Source organism: Lissotriton vulgaris, chromosome 10 (genome assembly GCF_964263255.1).
Source record: "Lissotriton vulgaris chromosome 10, aLisVul1.2, whole genome shotgun sequence".
Taxonomy (NCBI): domain Eukaryota; kingdom Metazoa; phylum Chordata; class Amphibia; order Caudata; family Salamandridae; genus Lissotriton; species Lissotriton vulgaris.
The window spans coordinates 10,240,094-10,253,316 of record NC_141698.1 but is presented as its reverse complement, the minus strand read 5'-3'; the positions used below and the strand labels follow the sequence as shown (position 1 = coordinate 10,253,316).

General features: G+C 50.6%; 1 protein-coding gene across 3 annotated transcripts in view; it reads left to right on the top strand.

Annotated features, from left to right (window-relative positions):
* FGD1 (FYVE, RhoGEF and PH domain containing 1) overlaps positions 1-13,223 on the top strand; it is a 221,591-nt gene that overhangs the window by 179,962 nt on the left and 28,406 nt on the right. For 2 of the 3 annotated variants that reach the window (XM_086940178.1, XM_086940180.1), the window contains exons 9-14: positions 8,827-8,885; positions 9,735-9,881; positions 10,364-10,456; positions 10,537-10,616; positions 11,557-11,587; positions 12,560-12,676. In XM_086940178.1, the coding sequence (XP_086796304.1) occupies positions 8,827-8,885; positions 9,735-9,881; positions 10,364-10,456; positions 10,537-10,616; positions 11,557-11,587; positions 12,560-12,676 (527 nt within the window). The remainder of the gene's footprint in view (positions 1-8,826; positions 8,886-9,734; positions 9,882-10,363; positions 10,457-10,536; positions 10,617-11,556; positions 11,588-12,559; positions 12,677-13,223) is intronic. The other variant, XM_086940179.1, reaches the window with a different exon arrangement.

The following is a 13,223-nucleotide window of genomic DNA, read 5'->3' as shown; positions in this document are numbered from 1 at the left end:
TATATTCACAAAGTGGAATATGCTTCTAATCACAGAATGTACCAAATATGATAAAATGTGGAAACACAAGCACTTGGTCTCCGAGCCATGGAGTTTCTGTCATCAGCACTTCACCCTTTTTCAACAACAGCAGTTCAAACATGAATGGCAAAATATCCTAGTTTGCAAATGTTTTCTCTAAAATTATGGCTCTGCCATATTTGCCTCATAATGCAAGATCTGCTGCATGATCTGACCATTTAAATTAATGAATTGTTTGTAGCTCAAACATATTAAAAGTTAATATAAAATGTGACTTGTGTTGCTGCGGAGTGGATGGCCTATTATGAAGGTTGACTGGTCACCTTTCTCACTGCTGCATTTGTATGTTACACTTGTACTAATAAGGAAAAATCTTTCCAGAGATTGTTATCATGTGTACACACGTCAAAATGATAAAATATCTGAAAATATACTGCATTATGCTGCAGCCTTTTTTTAATGCATAATTTAGTCAACACTACGGCATAATGTCATCCTTCGCTTCATAATTAATTCCAGTGGCCCCACAGCAGGCAGCACATGTTAAAAGTGCTTGTGAATGAAGCAGGGAGACTATGAAGTTTGCGAACTTAGTTTGGTGTGTGAAAATCCTGCATTGCCAATCCCTGGTGAATTGCAGCTACTGCTGCTGAAACAAGGCCAATGGAGGTACCTTTGGGTGAGGCAGACTGGCCTCAAGGGAAGGGCCAGCCATAGCACTGGTGGTGTCCTGTGCATTAATGTATGTTAGTGCCCTCCAATGACCACCTCTGCCATGGATTCCCTCACTACCACCCTTTAACTGTGCCCTCCAAGTCTCCATAACCACTCTCTCTCAGATGCATATGATTTACAGCGCCACTCATACCATTGTAGGGTGTCAGAGTGAAGTAGTGTGGCTCACTGGTTAGAGGCGGCAGACCCGAGAGCAGAGGACGGCCCGGGACCAGGGTTCGATTCCCGGCGCGGCAGGTTTCTGGACCAGGGTCAGCGGACTCGATAATTCAGGAAGGAGGTAGTAAGCGTTTTTAAAACCATAATATACTTGCAAACATGATGCCTTCACCTATAGTCAGCACCTGGTGCGGTCACACTGGTTGCACCGCCCTAGAGCTGGCCCTTCTCAAGGGTCCTGTGAGCTCAGTGACTGTTCTAGGGTGTGCTGCTTCATAGGCCTGCCCGCAAGACTGGAGGTGAACTTCAGTATGGATAGTGGTGGACAAGCCTTGAAGGTTAACCTACACGTGTCATGCTAGGGTCCACCTGCTGGTACGAAGACACCAGGACTTCTATGGTGTTGCGGAGCCTTCTAAGGTCTAGCATATGATTGTGCTCTCGTAGGAGAGTGGTCTGGTGGGCTGGTTTTTAAGGCTGAACCTGGTTCCCAGTTCCAAATTCAGCAGCTCTAACCATAGTGCCACATCCTCTCCCCCACTGAACACTGTACTGCCCCACTGAGAAAAACTCCCACTGTTTTCAACTACAACCCAATTGTTGCCCGCTATAAACACCTGGATGCGCAATTTAAATTACGCACTAGACAAGATCACTATGCGGCCTCCAAAAAAAAGGAACAACATCCTGGAAAAAGCAAACACTTATAGGGAATGCAAAATTTACCAAACCATGGGAAATGTAAGCAGGAACAACATGGTTACCTTAATGCTTTTACACTCACTATTCAGAAATCAGTGATTGCTTTTGCCTGAAAAGTTAAGGACACAACTACAGGGCCCTGAATGGACCCATTTCAATGGCCATTGCTTATATCCTTACAAAACGTAAGCAGTATGGTAAAAAGACCACATCCCTGGACGCAGAGCCGCAGCACACATTTTGTTTTCCAATTCACACATTTTGGTACCTCCAGGATTGGTGCACTAGTTCCAAGTCCAGGGAAAACAAAGACAAGAAAACAAAAATAGCGCTTCACTGGCAAACTCTGTAAAAGTGGCGCTAATGTGTTTCAGTGTGAATAAAATATGTTTGGCCAGTTTGCTACCCCTCTGCTACCACTCTGTCTTACTTTATTTAGTTATTTATCTATTTTTCATATTTTTAGGCTTTTATTCCCAATGCTGCACTTTGGAATTAAAATGTCAGAAAAATATGACATTTCCAGCAAAAGCGTCTTTCTTTTTTGGATCCATTTCACAGGGAAGCAAATAAAAGAAAGGAGAAGAAAGAGAGTGAGAACCCCGTCTTGAAGTCACGGTTTTCATGGGCGTCTGCAGGGGGCGCAAGGAGGGTCGCTCCAGGGGGGGGCAAGCGCCCCTCCTTGCCCCCCCCTGCGGACGCCGATGCTCCAGCCCTTACCCAGTCCTCTGCTGCTGCCCCCTGGGGTCTGCCCTGGGCCCCTGCTAGCTCCAACGTGGGTCTCCAGCCTTACCCTGTTCTCTGTTGCTGCCCCCAGGGGTCTGCCCTGGGCCCCTGCCAGCCCCCCTGGGTCTCAAGCCTTACCCTGTCCTCTGTATCCGCCCACAGGGGTCTGGGTAGGGGGTTGCACAGGGGACTGGGTGTGTGCCCCTCCCTCCCGAGACCGTGTGAGCCAGCGTCCGGTGGGCCAAGGACATCATTTCTGACCGGAGGGGACGGTGGGAAGTGCCATCTTTTACACTCCCCTTACCCGTGGAGTCTGCATCCCTGGCCGTTGGTGATTGGGATAAAGCACGTTGGAGGACTGTCCCTGGAAACCGGAGGAGGGGGCTTTTCATCACGCTTCCCCCCCCTGCCCCCCTGCCTTCTTTCCCTCCTCCCCCCCCCCCCTTCATCACAACTGTGGAACGGGGGTGGAGAGTGTAAACTGATTGCACGGGGGCCGTAAGCGACACGGGCACGTGCACAGCGATTAATGGACAGTGGGGCAGGGGTCCTGCAACCCACAAATCGTGGTCCTGGACTGTGTCGGGACACTGGCTGGCCCGAAGATACGGATAGTTTGCCGCCCCCCCGCCCCCCCGCTAGTGTTTACTCCGCGGAACAGAGGTGAGCGCCCTGTGTCCGCTGCTGGAGGAGGACCCCCCCTACGTAGGGTGACCAGATTCTCAAAACAAAAAACGGGGACAGGTCATAAACGTAGAAGTAGGACTACGGTTTGCAATAACCATCGACATAAAAGTAGGATTATTTGACAGCTGTCATAGACCTAGAAAAGGGACTACAATGACCGCTCCCTCCACAGACCGAGTGGGCACTGGCTATGCAGAAACTGTAGGTTGCGAAGGAAACTCACACTGTCACAGGTTGTTTGAGCAGGACCCTGGGTGTACATACATCTGTGAAGGAAGCTTACGGTGCCACTGTCTGTGCTGAGCCTGTACTGTATAAGAGAAACGCGCACTGCCACTGCACATGCTGCCAGGCAAGTGTGTGTGTTTGTGATGCTTGCATTGGTGCTGCGTGCATTATACCTGCTCTCTACAAGAGAGGTGCTTGCCCCATCACTGCCCGTGCTTTCGCTGGTGTGTATATGTGGTGTGTTGCAGCCTGAGTGGAATAAATTTAGCGGTGGGGGTATCAGCGCAGTTCACACGAATGCCCCTCAGGTGAAAGGGTTTAGTAGATATGTCACCTGTAGGATTAGGAAGACCTGTGTTGTTATCCTGGCTGTCCTCACTGGACCGGATTGTGGGATCCTACGCATGACTTGCTCTTATGTACTTTTTAAAAAAAAGGGCAGGATGTAAGCAAGCACAGCGTTTGAACATAAGCATGATGGAAATTATACAAGATGCAATCTAATTCCTCGCCGCATACTTTGGAAGCAGAAGACTGGCGCTGACAAATGTAACTTAATTTCCTTTTCTGTGCCTCAGTTCACAATGTGGGCTACTCGAGAACATTTATTAATTCATTCAAGAGGTTTACACTGTATGTCACATAGGGAATTCATGGGTGTTCTGTATACAGAATATGTAAAAAAGAAAGCCAGTTTGTATTGGTGTCACAGAATGTGCACTCATCAACTTGCATGGTGTTCTCCCTACAGGTGTATGCCTCGGCTAAAGAGTGTCCCCACCGGTGAATCCATCATGCATTATATTAATGTGCAGATAAATTCCTCAGGTGGTAACCATGTTTAGGTTGAATTTGTAAAGTACGATTTGGGTAAATGTCCAAAGGAAGATGCACAAAACTTTATAAGGAGCATCAGTTTGCAACACTTTTTTTTTAAAGCGCTTCAAATCATCACATTATTCAGGTCGACCAGATGAAAGTCATTTGTGGGGTGGCAGAAAACCTCACCGAACATCCTTGACAAAATGGGCAATTAAGCTGAGCAAGTATACGTTATCAAAGGAGAATATTAGTGTTCTCAGTAGCGACCTGTTGTTTAAAAGTCTATATTCCCAAAAATGCAATACTCACTCGTTCCAGTAAATTATATCTTACTTTTTTCCTCCTAAAAACGGACAATGGCTGAGCAGTGTATTTACAGGTTTGACCACTAGACCTATGTCGATTTCCCCCGCTATCCCCCCCCCCCCGCTTTTCCTGATCAGACTGATGGACTAAGAATAACGTCAGCTTCTCCCTTTCATTGTCAGAGACTTTTGAGATCCCTTAACTGCAGAGACTTGTGTTTACACCAAGTACCGGACCAGTATTAGTAGGCGGTCACAGCAGTTAAAAGGCCCCTGTGGTGCCGCAAGCAGGGCGCGAGGATTTGTTCTAATGTGCACATGAGGCCTGATTAACATCTTTGCAACACGCCTGTGGGGGCACCTCTTGGAAGTCAGCAAAAGTACGTAGGTGGCGCTGCGTGGACAAAGAGAAGGGAAATCCAGAGAGAAAATGTCTCTCTTCAAAGGATTTCCCTTCCTGCTACAGCGCTCACCTCAGTGAAGTCACACGCAGTGCAAACAGAGCATGCGGCCAATCGGACTAATGAAAAACCGGGACATTTGTGTGTATAACCCGGACACTGATCGAAAACGGGGACATTTGACTCATTTGGAGAAAAGTGTCGGGACACGGGGACACTTCTCCAAAAACGGGGACCGTCCGGGGAAAACCGGGACGTCTGGTCACCCTATCTGGCGGCTCAGGGTGACCCCAGGCTGATAAACTGGACTTAATACTGCAGGAAATAAGGGACTCTAGGGCGGCAATGGAGCAACAGCTGGGGGCCCTCACGCGTGCTCATGCATACTGTGGATAGCCCAGAGTACTTGGCCAAGACCTTTTCTGATCGCAGACCCCTCACGCTCACTCTCCTATGGGGTAGAGTGCCGACCCCGGTGCCTACTTGGGGGCTTAATCCCCTCCTCCTGGAGGATGCCCCCTTCCGAGCAACACTGTCTGATACTCTGGCTAAGTATTTTACGGACAACTGGAATAGGGCTTCCTCGAACTTAGTGGTGTGGGACGCATGGGGTGGTGAGAGGAGCAGCTATAGGCCAACGGGTGGGGGCAAGACAAGAAGTGCACAAACAGTTATGTAGGGTGGAGGACCGCCTTAATATCCTGGAGAGGGAGGCGAGTGTGGACCCAGAGAAACGAGGGGAGCTGCAGACGGCTAATATTGAACACGCAGAAATACTGGAATCACTCAGGAACATTGATTACAAGGACTACCTACGTTGCCAACACGCTGAGGCGGACAGATCGGGCACTTTGTTGGCCCGTCTGATACGTGACCAACCTGAAACACCGCTGATAACACGGATTATTGATAGTGCAGGTAATTTGATTCAATCACAATCCGGGAGTAACAGAGCGTTCCATGACCACCTGAGAATGCTTTATGCTCCTTCAGGTTGTGAGGACCCGGAAAGGGTGCTTGAGTTTTTGCAGGACCTCCCCTTCCCGACGTTGTCTGATGATGTGCGAAAGGAACTGGAGAGGCCAATAACACAGCAGGAAATACGTATAGCCATCAAGTCTCTCAACCGCAACAAGATACCGGGCCTAGACTGGCTCCCGGTGGAATTCTATTCAGTCTACGTGGATACCTTAGCCCCGGTCCTGGAAAAGATCTATAGGACTGCGTTCGAGGAGGGACGTTTGCCTGTGTTGATGATGCAGGCTCTAGTCACGTCGATACCTAAACCGGGGAGAGATGCCGCAGATATGGGAAACTATAGGCCTCTCTCTATGCTTTCCACGGAGTATAAGATCCTCAGCAAAATAATAGCCCTACGTATACAGTCACATCTTCCCACCTTGGTACATCGGGACCAGTGTGGGTTTCTCCCGGGCAGGAGTATGTCTTTAAACACGAGGTGGCTGCATGCACTTATGACAACTACGCCGCAAGACTATCCCTGGGCGGGCTGTATAGCACTGGACCTGAAACAGGCGTTCGACTCCCAGTCATGGACGTTCATGTTTGCTACCTTAGAACGCTTTGGCTTTCCTGCCCCCTTACTAAGGTGGATCAGGTTACTATACACAGATCCTACAGCCAGGGCACGGACGGGTAGATATGTGTCGGATAGTTACCCGGTGCATAGGGGCACCAGGCAGGGCTGCCCCCTTTCCCCGCTCTTATTCGTACTTGCCCTGGAGCCCCTAGCTATAGCCCTGCGAGCGCATGAGACTCAGATGGGTATCCCGGTCAGAGGCATACACAATTTAATATCTATATATGCGGATGACATTTTATTGTACCTGAAAGACCTGGAGGCAGACCATGCGGTACTTTCTGAAATATTTAACCGATTTGAAGTGCTATCCGGTTTGGCAATTAACCCTGCAAAGTCGGACAGCTACTATTTTTTCGACGTGCAACACCCTACCTCAATAAGCTTTGGAAGGTACTGCATACCAGTGGCTCAGACCACGTTTAAGTACCTGGGAATACAGGTATACAGGACACCGGAGGATACCTTAGATGGTAAACATAGGCGAGCTATAACACGCCTTAAGAGCAGTGTACGGTTCTGGACGTCCTTGCCACTGTCTGTTATGGGGAGAGTCGCTCTGTCTAAGATGGTCATGCTTCCCCGATTACTGTATTATTTCGTAAATTTGCCCATGATTGTTCCTCAACAGATATTTACCATGCTCAACACCATTCTGATTAACCTTATATGGGGCTCTGGTCGACGACGTATCAGTCTCCGGAAGTTGCAACTGGGAACCAGAGCAGGGGGCCTGGGAGTCCCTGATTTCAGAGGTTATTATTACGCCAGCCAACTCCAATGGCTCTCCTACTGGGTAGCCGGCAGGAATCTACATGAGATTGGATTCACGCCGGAGATGCTGGCGTGTGGAGAGCTACACTCTCTGCTGCTGCCCAAAAGCAGGATCCCTTCGGACAGTCACCCGCTTCTCCACACAGCCCTGATATGCTGGAGAAGAGCACTGGCATATACCTCATCGACAAAGCCATATGCGACGAACATTCCTCTGCTGGGTATCCCGACACCGCAGGGTAGGACTACACGGCAGGTACTACGCCCATGGATAGAGAATGGGATTGAGGATGTGGGGGCTTTCTTTGGGGACGGGACCCTGCTGGATCATGAGTCCTTTCAACAGATCACAGGTGCCCCCCCCCAGAGTGTATTTACTACATGCTGCAATTTCCCATTATATCCGGATCACTTGGGCGCCACAGTGACACCAGTCCACACAACATGAGTTGGTTCACTTATTGTACTATATGGGAACAGGGGGACACTTGGTAAGATGGTTGTACACAGGGATCAGGGAACATGCAGCCATCCCACTCAACGCACTTAGAGACGTGTGGGCCCGGGCCACGGATGAAGTACTGACTGATAAGGCTTGGCAAATTATCATAGAGCACCCCAGGCGAGTGTCACAGAATGTTAAATTTAGATTCATACAAACAATGGTGCTGCATAGGGTGTATCTCACCCCGAAGGGATTGCACAAGATGTTCCCGAACTCCCCACATACATGCCCACGTTGCGGGGAAGAGGAGACTGGACTCCTCCACATGCTCTGGGCCTGTGCATGCCTACGGGGATACTTGGCAGGAATCTGTCAGATACTGGGGACAGTTACTCAGATGTCTGTACCGGAGGACACCCTATACTGCTTAGTGGGACTCCGCAAAAGACTCAAATAGTTGAAGGCCAAATTGAAATTCTTAGATCTGGCCCTCCTATTAGCGGTCAGGGCCTTGACAATGAGATGGAAATCCCCCCGGACACCCCAAACGTCCGTGTGCCAGACAGACCTAGTGAAGTGGGGCCGGGCGGAGGGGTCAGCCCTGAGGAGGGAGGAAGAGAAAGGACAGAGGAAATATCCCATAGCACAGGACTGGGAGGTGATGCTGATGGATCTGGAGAGGGTGGACCTTATACAGTCGCAGGGAGGTGGGGAGTGATGCCTAAAATGAGAGTGAAGTTGGTAGGACACGTTATTCCGGCACCCAGGGCTGCGTACAGGACACAAATAGGCCTACGTTTGGATTTGCTTAGTATTGTGAGGAATCAGAGGACACTATACTATAGCTATATTACTGCGACCAGGAGACGAGGGTGGGACGGGAGGGGAGTGTTGGGGAGTGGAGGGAGGGAGATAGAAGCTGTTTCTGCCTTGATTTGTTTTCAGATGACTAATTATTCAGTTCTTGGGAAGGGAGAAAATAAAATAAAATGGGACTGATGAAAGTAACATGCGTTAATATGTACAAATGTCACCTTGATGAAATCAGTCTTGAATAAATAGTTTAAAAAAAAAAAAAGGAGTGAGGCCCAGCCCTCCTCAGAGGAATGAGACCTAGCCCCCTTCCCGCTCTTCCCCTGTCCAGCCTTAGCTTGTAATTCTGATCAGGACGTAGTGCTGTCCACACCCGAGCTTTACCCTGTGCCCACTCTTCTATTGCAGAATCTCTGGAGCTGATCGCAACCGCCGCTGAGCACTCCAACGCGGCAATACGGAAGATGGTGAGACTTGCACTTCCGGGTTCAAGAAGTGGGGGTGGGGGGTTCACTTCAAATGTGCTGGGAATGAGGCTAAAACTCCTCGTATTGGTAGGGGGAGGTCTGGTCTGTGCGCTAAGAGGACTGCCTGTGTGCTTCATATAGCCCTCGACTGGTACTGTTGACTTGTGAAATGCCAACCGGCAAATACAAGCAAAGGTGCACAGTTTACCCTCAACAAGGCACTTTGGAACTGGTAGGGTTGCTTCTATGCTATGTGTACAATTATTATGCCCCCGTCAAATGATTGAATGAGTGAGGGAAGGGCTGAAGCATCACACTAGCTAATACTGACATGGAATAGGGCCTCAAATGTACACTTCAGAGACATCCCACGTGGAACTGGTAGAGTGCCTGCTACGCTATGTGCACAGTTATTTTACCCCCTTCAAATGATTCAATGAGTGTGGGAAGGGCTGGAGCATCACACTAGCTAATACTGACATGGCATAGGACCTCAAATGTACACTTCAGAGACATCCCACGTGGAACTGGTAGAGTGCCTGCTACGCTATGTGCACAGTTATTTTACCCCCTTCAAATGATTTAATGAGTGAGGGAAGGGCTGGAGAATCACACTAGCTAATACTGACATGGCATAGGGCCTCAAATGTACACTTCAGAGACATCCCATGTGGAACTTGCAGGGTGGCTGCTACGCTATGTGTATAATTATTCTGCCCATTCAAATGATTCATTGAGTGAGGGAAGGGCTGGAGCATCAAACTAGCTAATACTGACATGGAATAGGGCCTCAAATGTATACTTCATAGACATCCCACATTTTACCCCTGACTCTGTTTCTCTTCGCAGGAACGGATGCACAATCTGCTGAAGGTCTATGAGCTCCTGGGGGGCGAGGAGGATATTGTCAGCCCGACCAATGAGCTCATCAAGGAAGGGCACATCCTGAAGCTCTCGGCCAAGAATGGCACCACACAGGACAGGTACCTCATACTGGTGAGTAACACGGAGGAGTGGGCACACAAGACAGATACCTCATACTGGGGTGAGTAACACAGGGGAGTGTACACACAGGACAGGTACCTCATACTGGTGAGTAACACAGGGGAGTGCACACACAGGAGGGATACCCTATAATGTGAGTAACACGGAGACCTTGCTACATGAACAGTACCTCTCATACTGTTGAGTAACAGAGAAGAGGCCACCAAGAATGGGATTGTGCAGGACACATACCTGTAATAGGCAGCAGACAGGACAGGTACCCTGTGCTGGTAACAGAGAGTGAGGAAGGCAGTACAGATGCCTTATGCTCGTCAGTAACGGAGAGCAGGGCAGGACAAGTACCTCATGCTGGTGTCTGCCCTCTGAAATAACCGCGTCTGCTCCAGTTTTACTATGTGATGGTCATTCATTAAGTCTGTATGTGGTACCTCCGAGCAGGGATGTTTCTGACTCGAACCCTCTTCTGTCGCCAGTTCAACGACCGGTTGCTGTACTGCGTGCCCAAGCTGCGCCTGATTGGACAGAAGTTCAGCGTAAGGGCTCGGATCGACGTGGATGGGATGGAGGTAGGTCTATGTCCTCATGGGGGTGTAGGGTAGAAACGTGTCCACATGAGGTGACCTCTGTCTGTCTCTGTGCCTCATAGCTGAAGGAAACCAGTAACCTCAATCCGGCGCGGACCTTCCTTGTGTCAGGCAAGCAGCGGTCTCTGGAGCTGCAGGCCAGGTAGGATCTGCGTCTAACAATGTGGGAGAACCTGCCCAAGATGTGTGTCTGGTGCCACCTTGTGCCTCATGCACCAAGCAATGTGTGGAAAACTGCCCAAGACGTGTGTCTGGTGCCAATGTGTATAAAACTGCCCAAGATGCGTGACTGGTGCCACCTTATGTTGTATGCGCCTAGTGATGTTCACAAGAAATGGCACAAGGCATGTGCCGGGTGGGATATTATGCCTTTTGCACCAGTTGATGTGCAAAAACTTTCCCAAGGTGTGTGCTTGGAGCTATCTTAAGTTGCATGCAGCTAGAAATGAGGGGAAACCGGTCCAAGGTGTGTGCCATGTGGGATCTTAGGTTGCATGCACCTAGAGATGAGTGAAAATCAGCCTGAGACATGTGCCTGTCACCATCTTATGCCTCATGCACCTGGCGATGTGTGGCACCTGTCCAAGGCGTGTGTCTGGCGCCATCTTATGCCTCATGCACCTGGCGATGTGTGGCACCTGTCCAATGCGTGTGCCTGTCTCCATCTTATGTCTCATGCACCTGGCGATGTGTGGCACCTGTCCAAGGCGTGTGTCTGGCGCCATCTTATGCCTCATGCACCTGGCGATGTGTGGCACCTGTCCAAGGCGTGTGTCTGGCGCCATCTTATGCCTCATGCACCTGGCGATGTGTGGCACCTGTTCAAGGCGTGTGTCTGGCGCCATCTTATGCCTTAGGCACCTAGAGATGTCTGGCACCTGTCCACGACACGTGTCTGGCACATTTCCAATGTGTGTGTCTAGCGCCATCTTATGCCTCATGCTCTTGGCAATGTGTGGCCCCTGTCCAAGGCATGCGCAGGCGCTTTCTTATGTCGCAGGTGGAGCTTGACGCCTTCCTTGGCAGCCGAGGACGGGTCCATGCTCCTCTCTGAGGGTAACCACTCTGTCTTTCTTTTTTAGAACGGAAGAGGAGAAAAAAGACTGGATTCAGGTAGGAGCCCCTTCATACATTTCTCTTTTCCAAGGGCATCTTGGGGCGCAGTTCGCACTTACCTGGGCGTCAATGCACCCCAGAGCCTCTGACAAGAGACACCCTAGGACAAAGAGGAGAGCTTATGAATATGTGTACCAACCCACCCCACCTCCCCCACCTGAACCCCAGATCTCACTGTTAATAGGATTCTCAGCAGCCCATTAACATGCCCCACCCCGATCCCTGGGGAGTGAATGCCTGTGCAGCACCTGTTTAACATGCCTCCCTCCTGGTAGTGATGCAGCAGTGCACTCTGGGAAGCCGGGGAGGCAAGGGGTGAAGCAGTCAAGCCGGCTGGACTCCGGCCAGAGTGTCCAGGCGAGCGGACGTGACAAAAGATGTCCTGGAGTGGAGCTGATGGGACATTCACTCAGGGCTGGCACTGGATGTGCTACAAGATGAGGTGCTTCCGGGTGCCAGGAGGACCCGGCTGGTGCGGAGCAGGGGGCCCGGGGGCACCTCTCAGTCCTGCTCTTGAGGGTGCAGCAGTGTCAGCTCTCAGGGGGCCCTCACTGAGATGTGTGCTGTGTGCCATGGTGTCTAACCCAGTGTGACTGACTCTGTCTTCCCAGCGCTGTGTGACTGCGACAGGGCCCGGGCTCCTTGGGGTCCGTGCTGTCCCACGCGTCTCTCCAGCCCGTGGGCGACCACCTCGGTCTCACTCCGCATGTTTTTCTCCCCGCAGGCTTCCCAGCGCTGTGTGACTGCCACAGGGCCCGGGCTCCTGGGGGTCCGTGCTGTCCCACGCGTCTCTCCAGCCCCTGGGCGACCACCTCGGTCTCACTCCGCATGTTTTTCTCCCCGCAGGCTTCCCAGCGCTGTGTGACTGCGACAGGGCCTGGGCTCCTTGGGGTCCGTGCTGGTCCCACACGCCTCTCCAGCCCCTGGGCGACCACCTCGGTCTCACTCCGCATTTTTTTCTCCCCGCAGGCCATCCAGCTCACCATCCTGAAGCACGAGCAGTCCATGGAGACCCTCAAGCTGACCTTGTCCCACAGGGAGGACGACGACTCGCCCCCGAACTCCCCGGTACGTTCCAGGTCCATGGTATGTCCAAAGCCTCTCTTCACCGTCTTGTAATCGGTTAATTGTAAATGAAGGAGAACATTGCACAGCGGACCCTGTCTCCCCCTGCCCTGCCCTGGGCTTGTCTCCTTTCATCTTTCCTTCCTTCAAGAACATGTGGCTCTGTCCTGCGCTCCCTTCAGATGGAAGCCGGGGGCGTGGGTGGATAGGGGGCTTCGTCCCAGCTGAGCACAGTATTTGGAACCCCTGTGACCTCAGGACTAGATGCATGAGGGGACAGGACGCTGCTAACCATGAAAAAGAAGGAAGATGTTGCTTACCTGTAACCATCAATTTGCTCCCCCTGCGCTGGGTGTGAGCTTCTGCGTGACCTATAGACAAGCCCTCTGGAATTATGCGATTCTGCGTCTGCATCTTTTTTCGCATAATTATAGATTTGCCGGATGTGCCACATAATTCATCACCTGCTGCATAATCTGAAGAATTTTAAAACAAATGTTTTTTGTATCTAGCTCAAATAGATCAAAAGTTACTAAAAACACTGAAATTACTTTCATGTTCCACTATT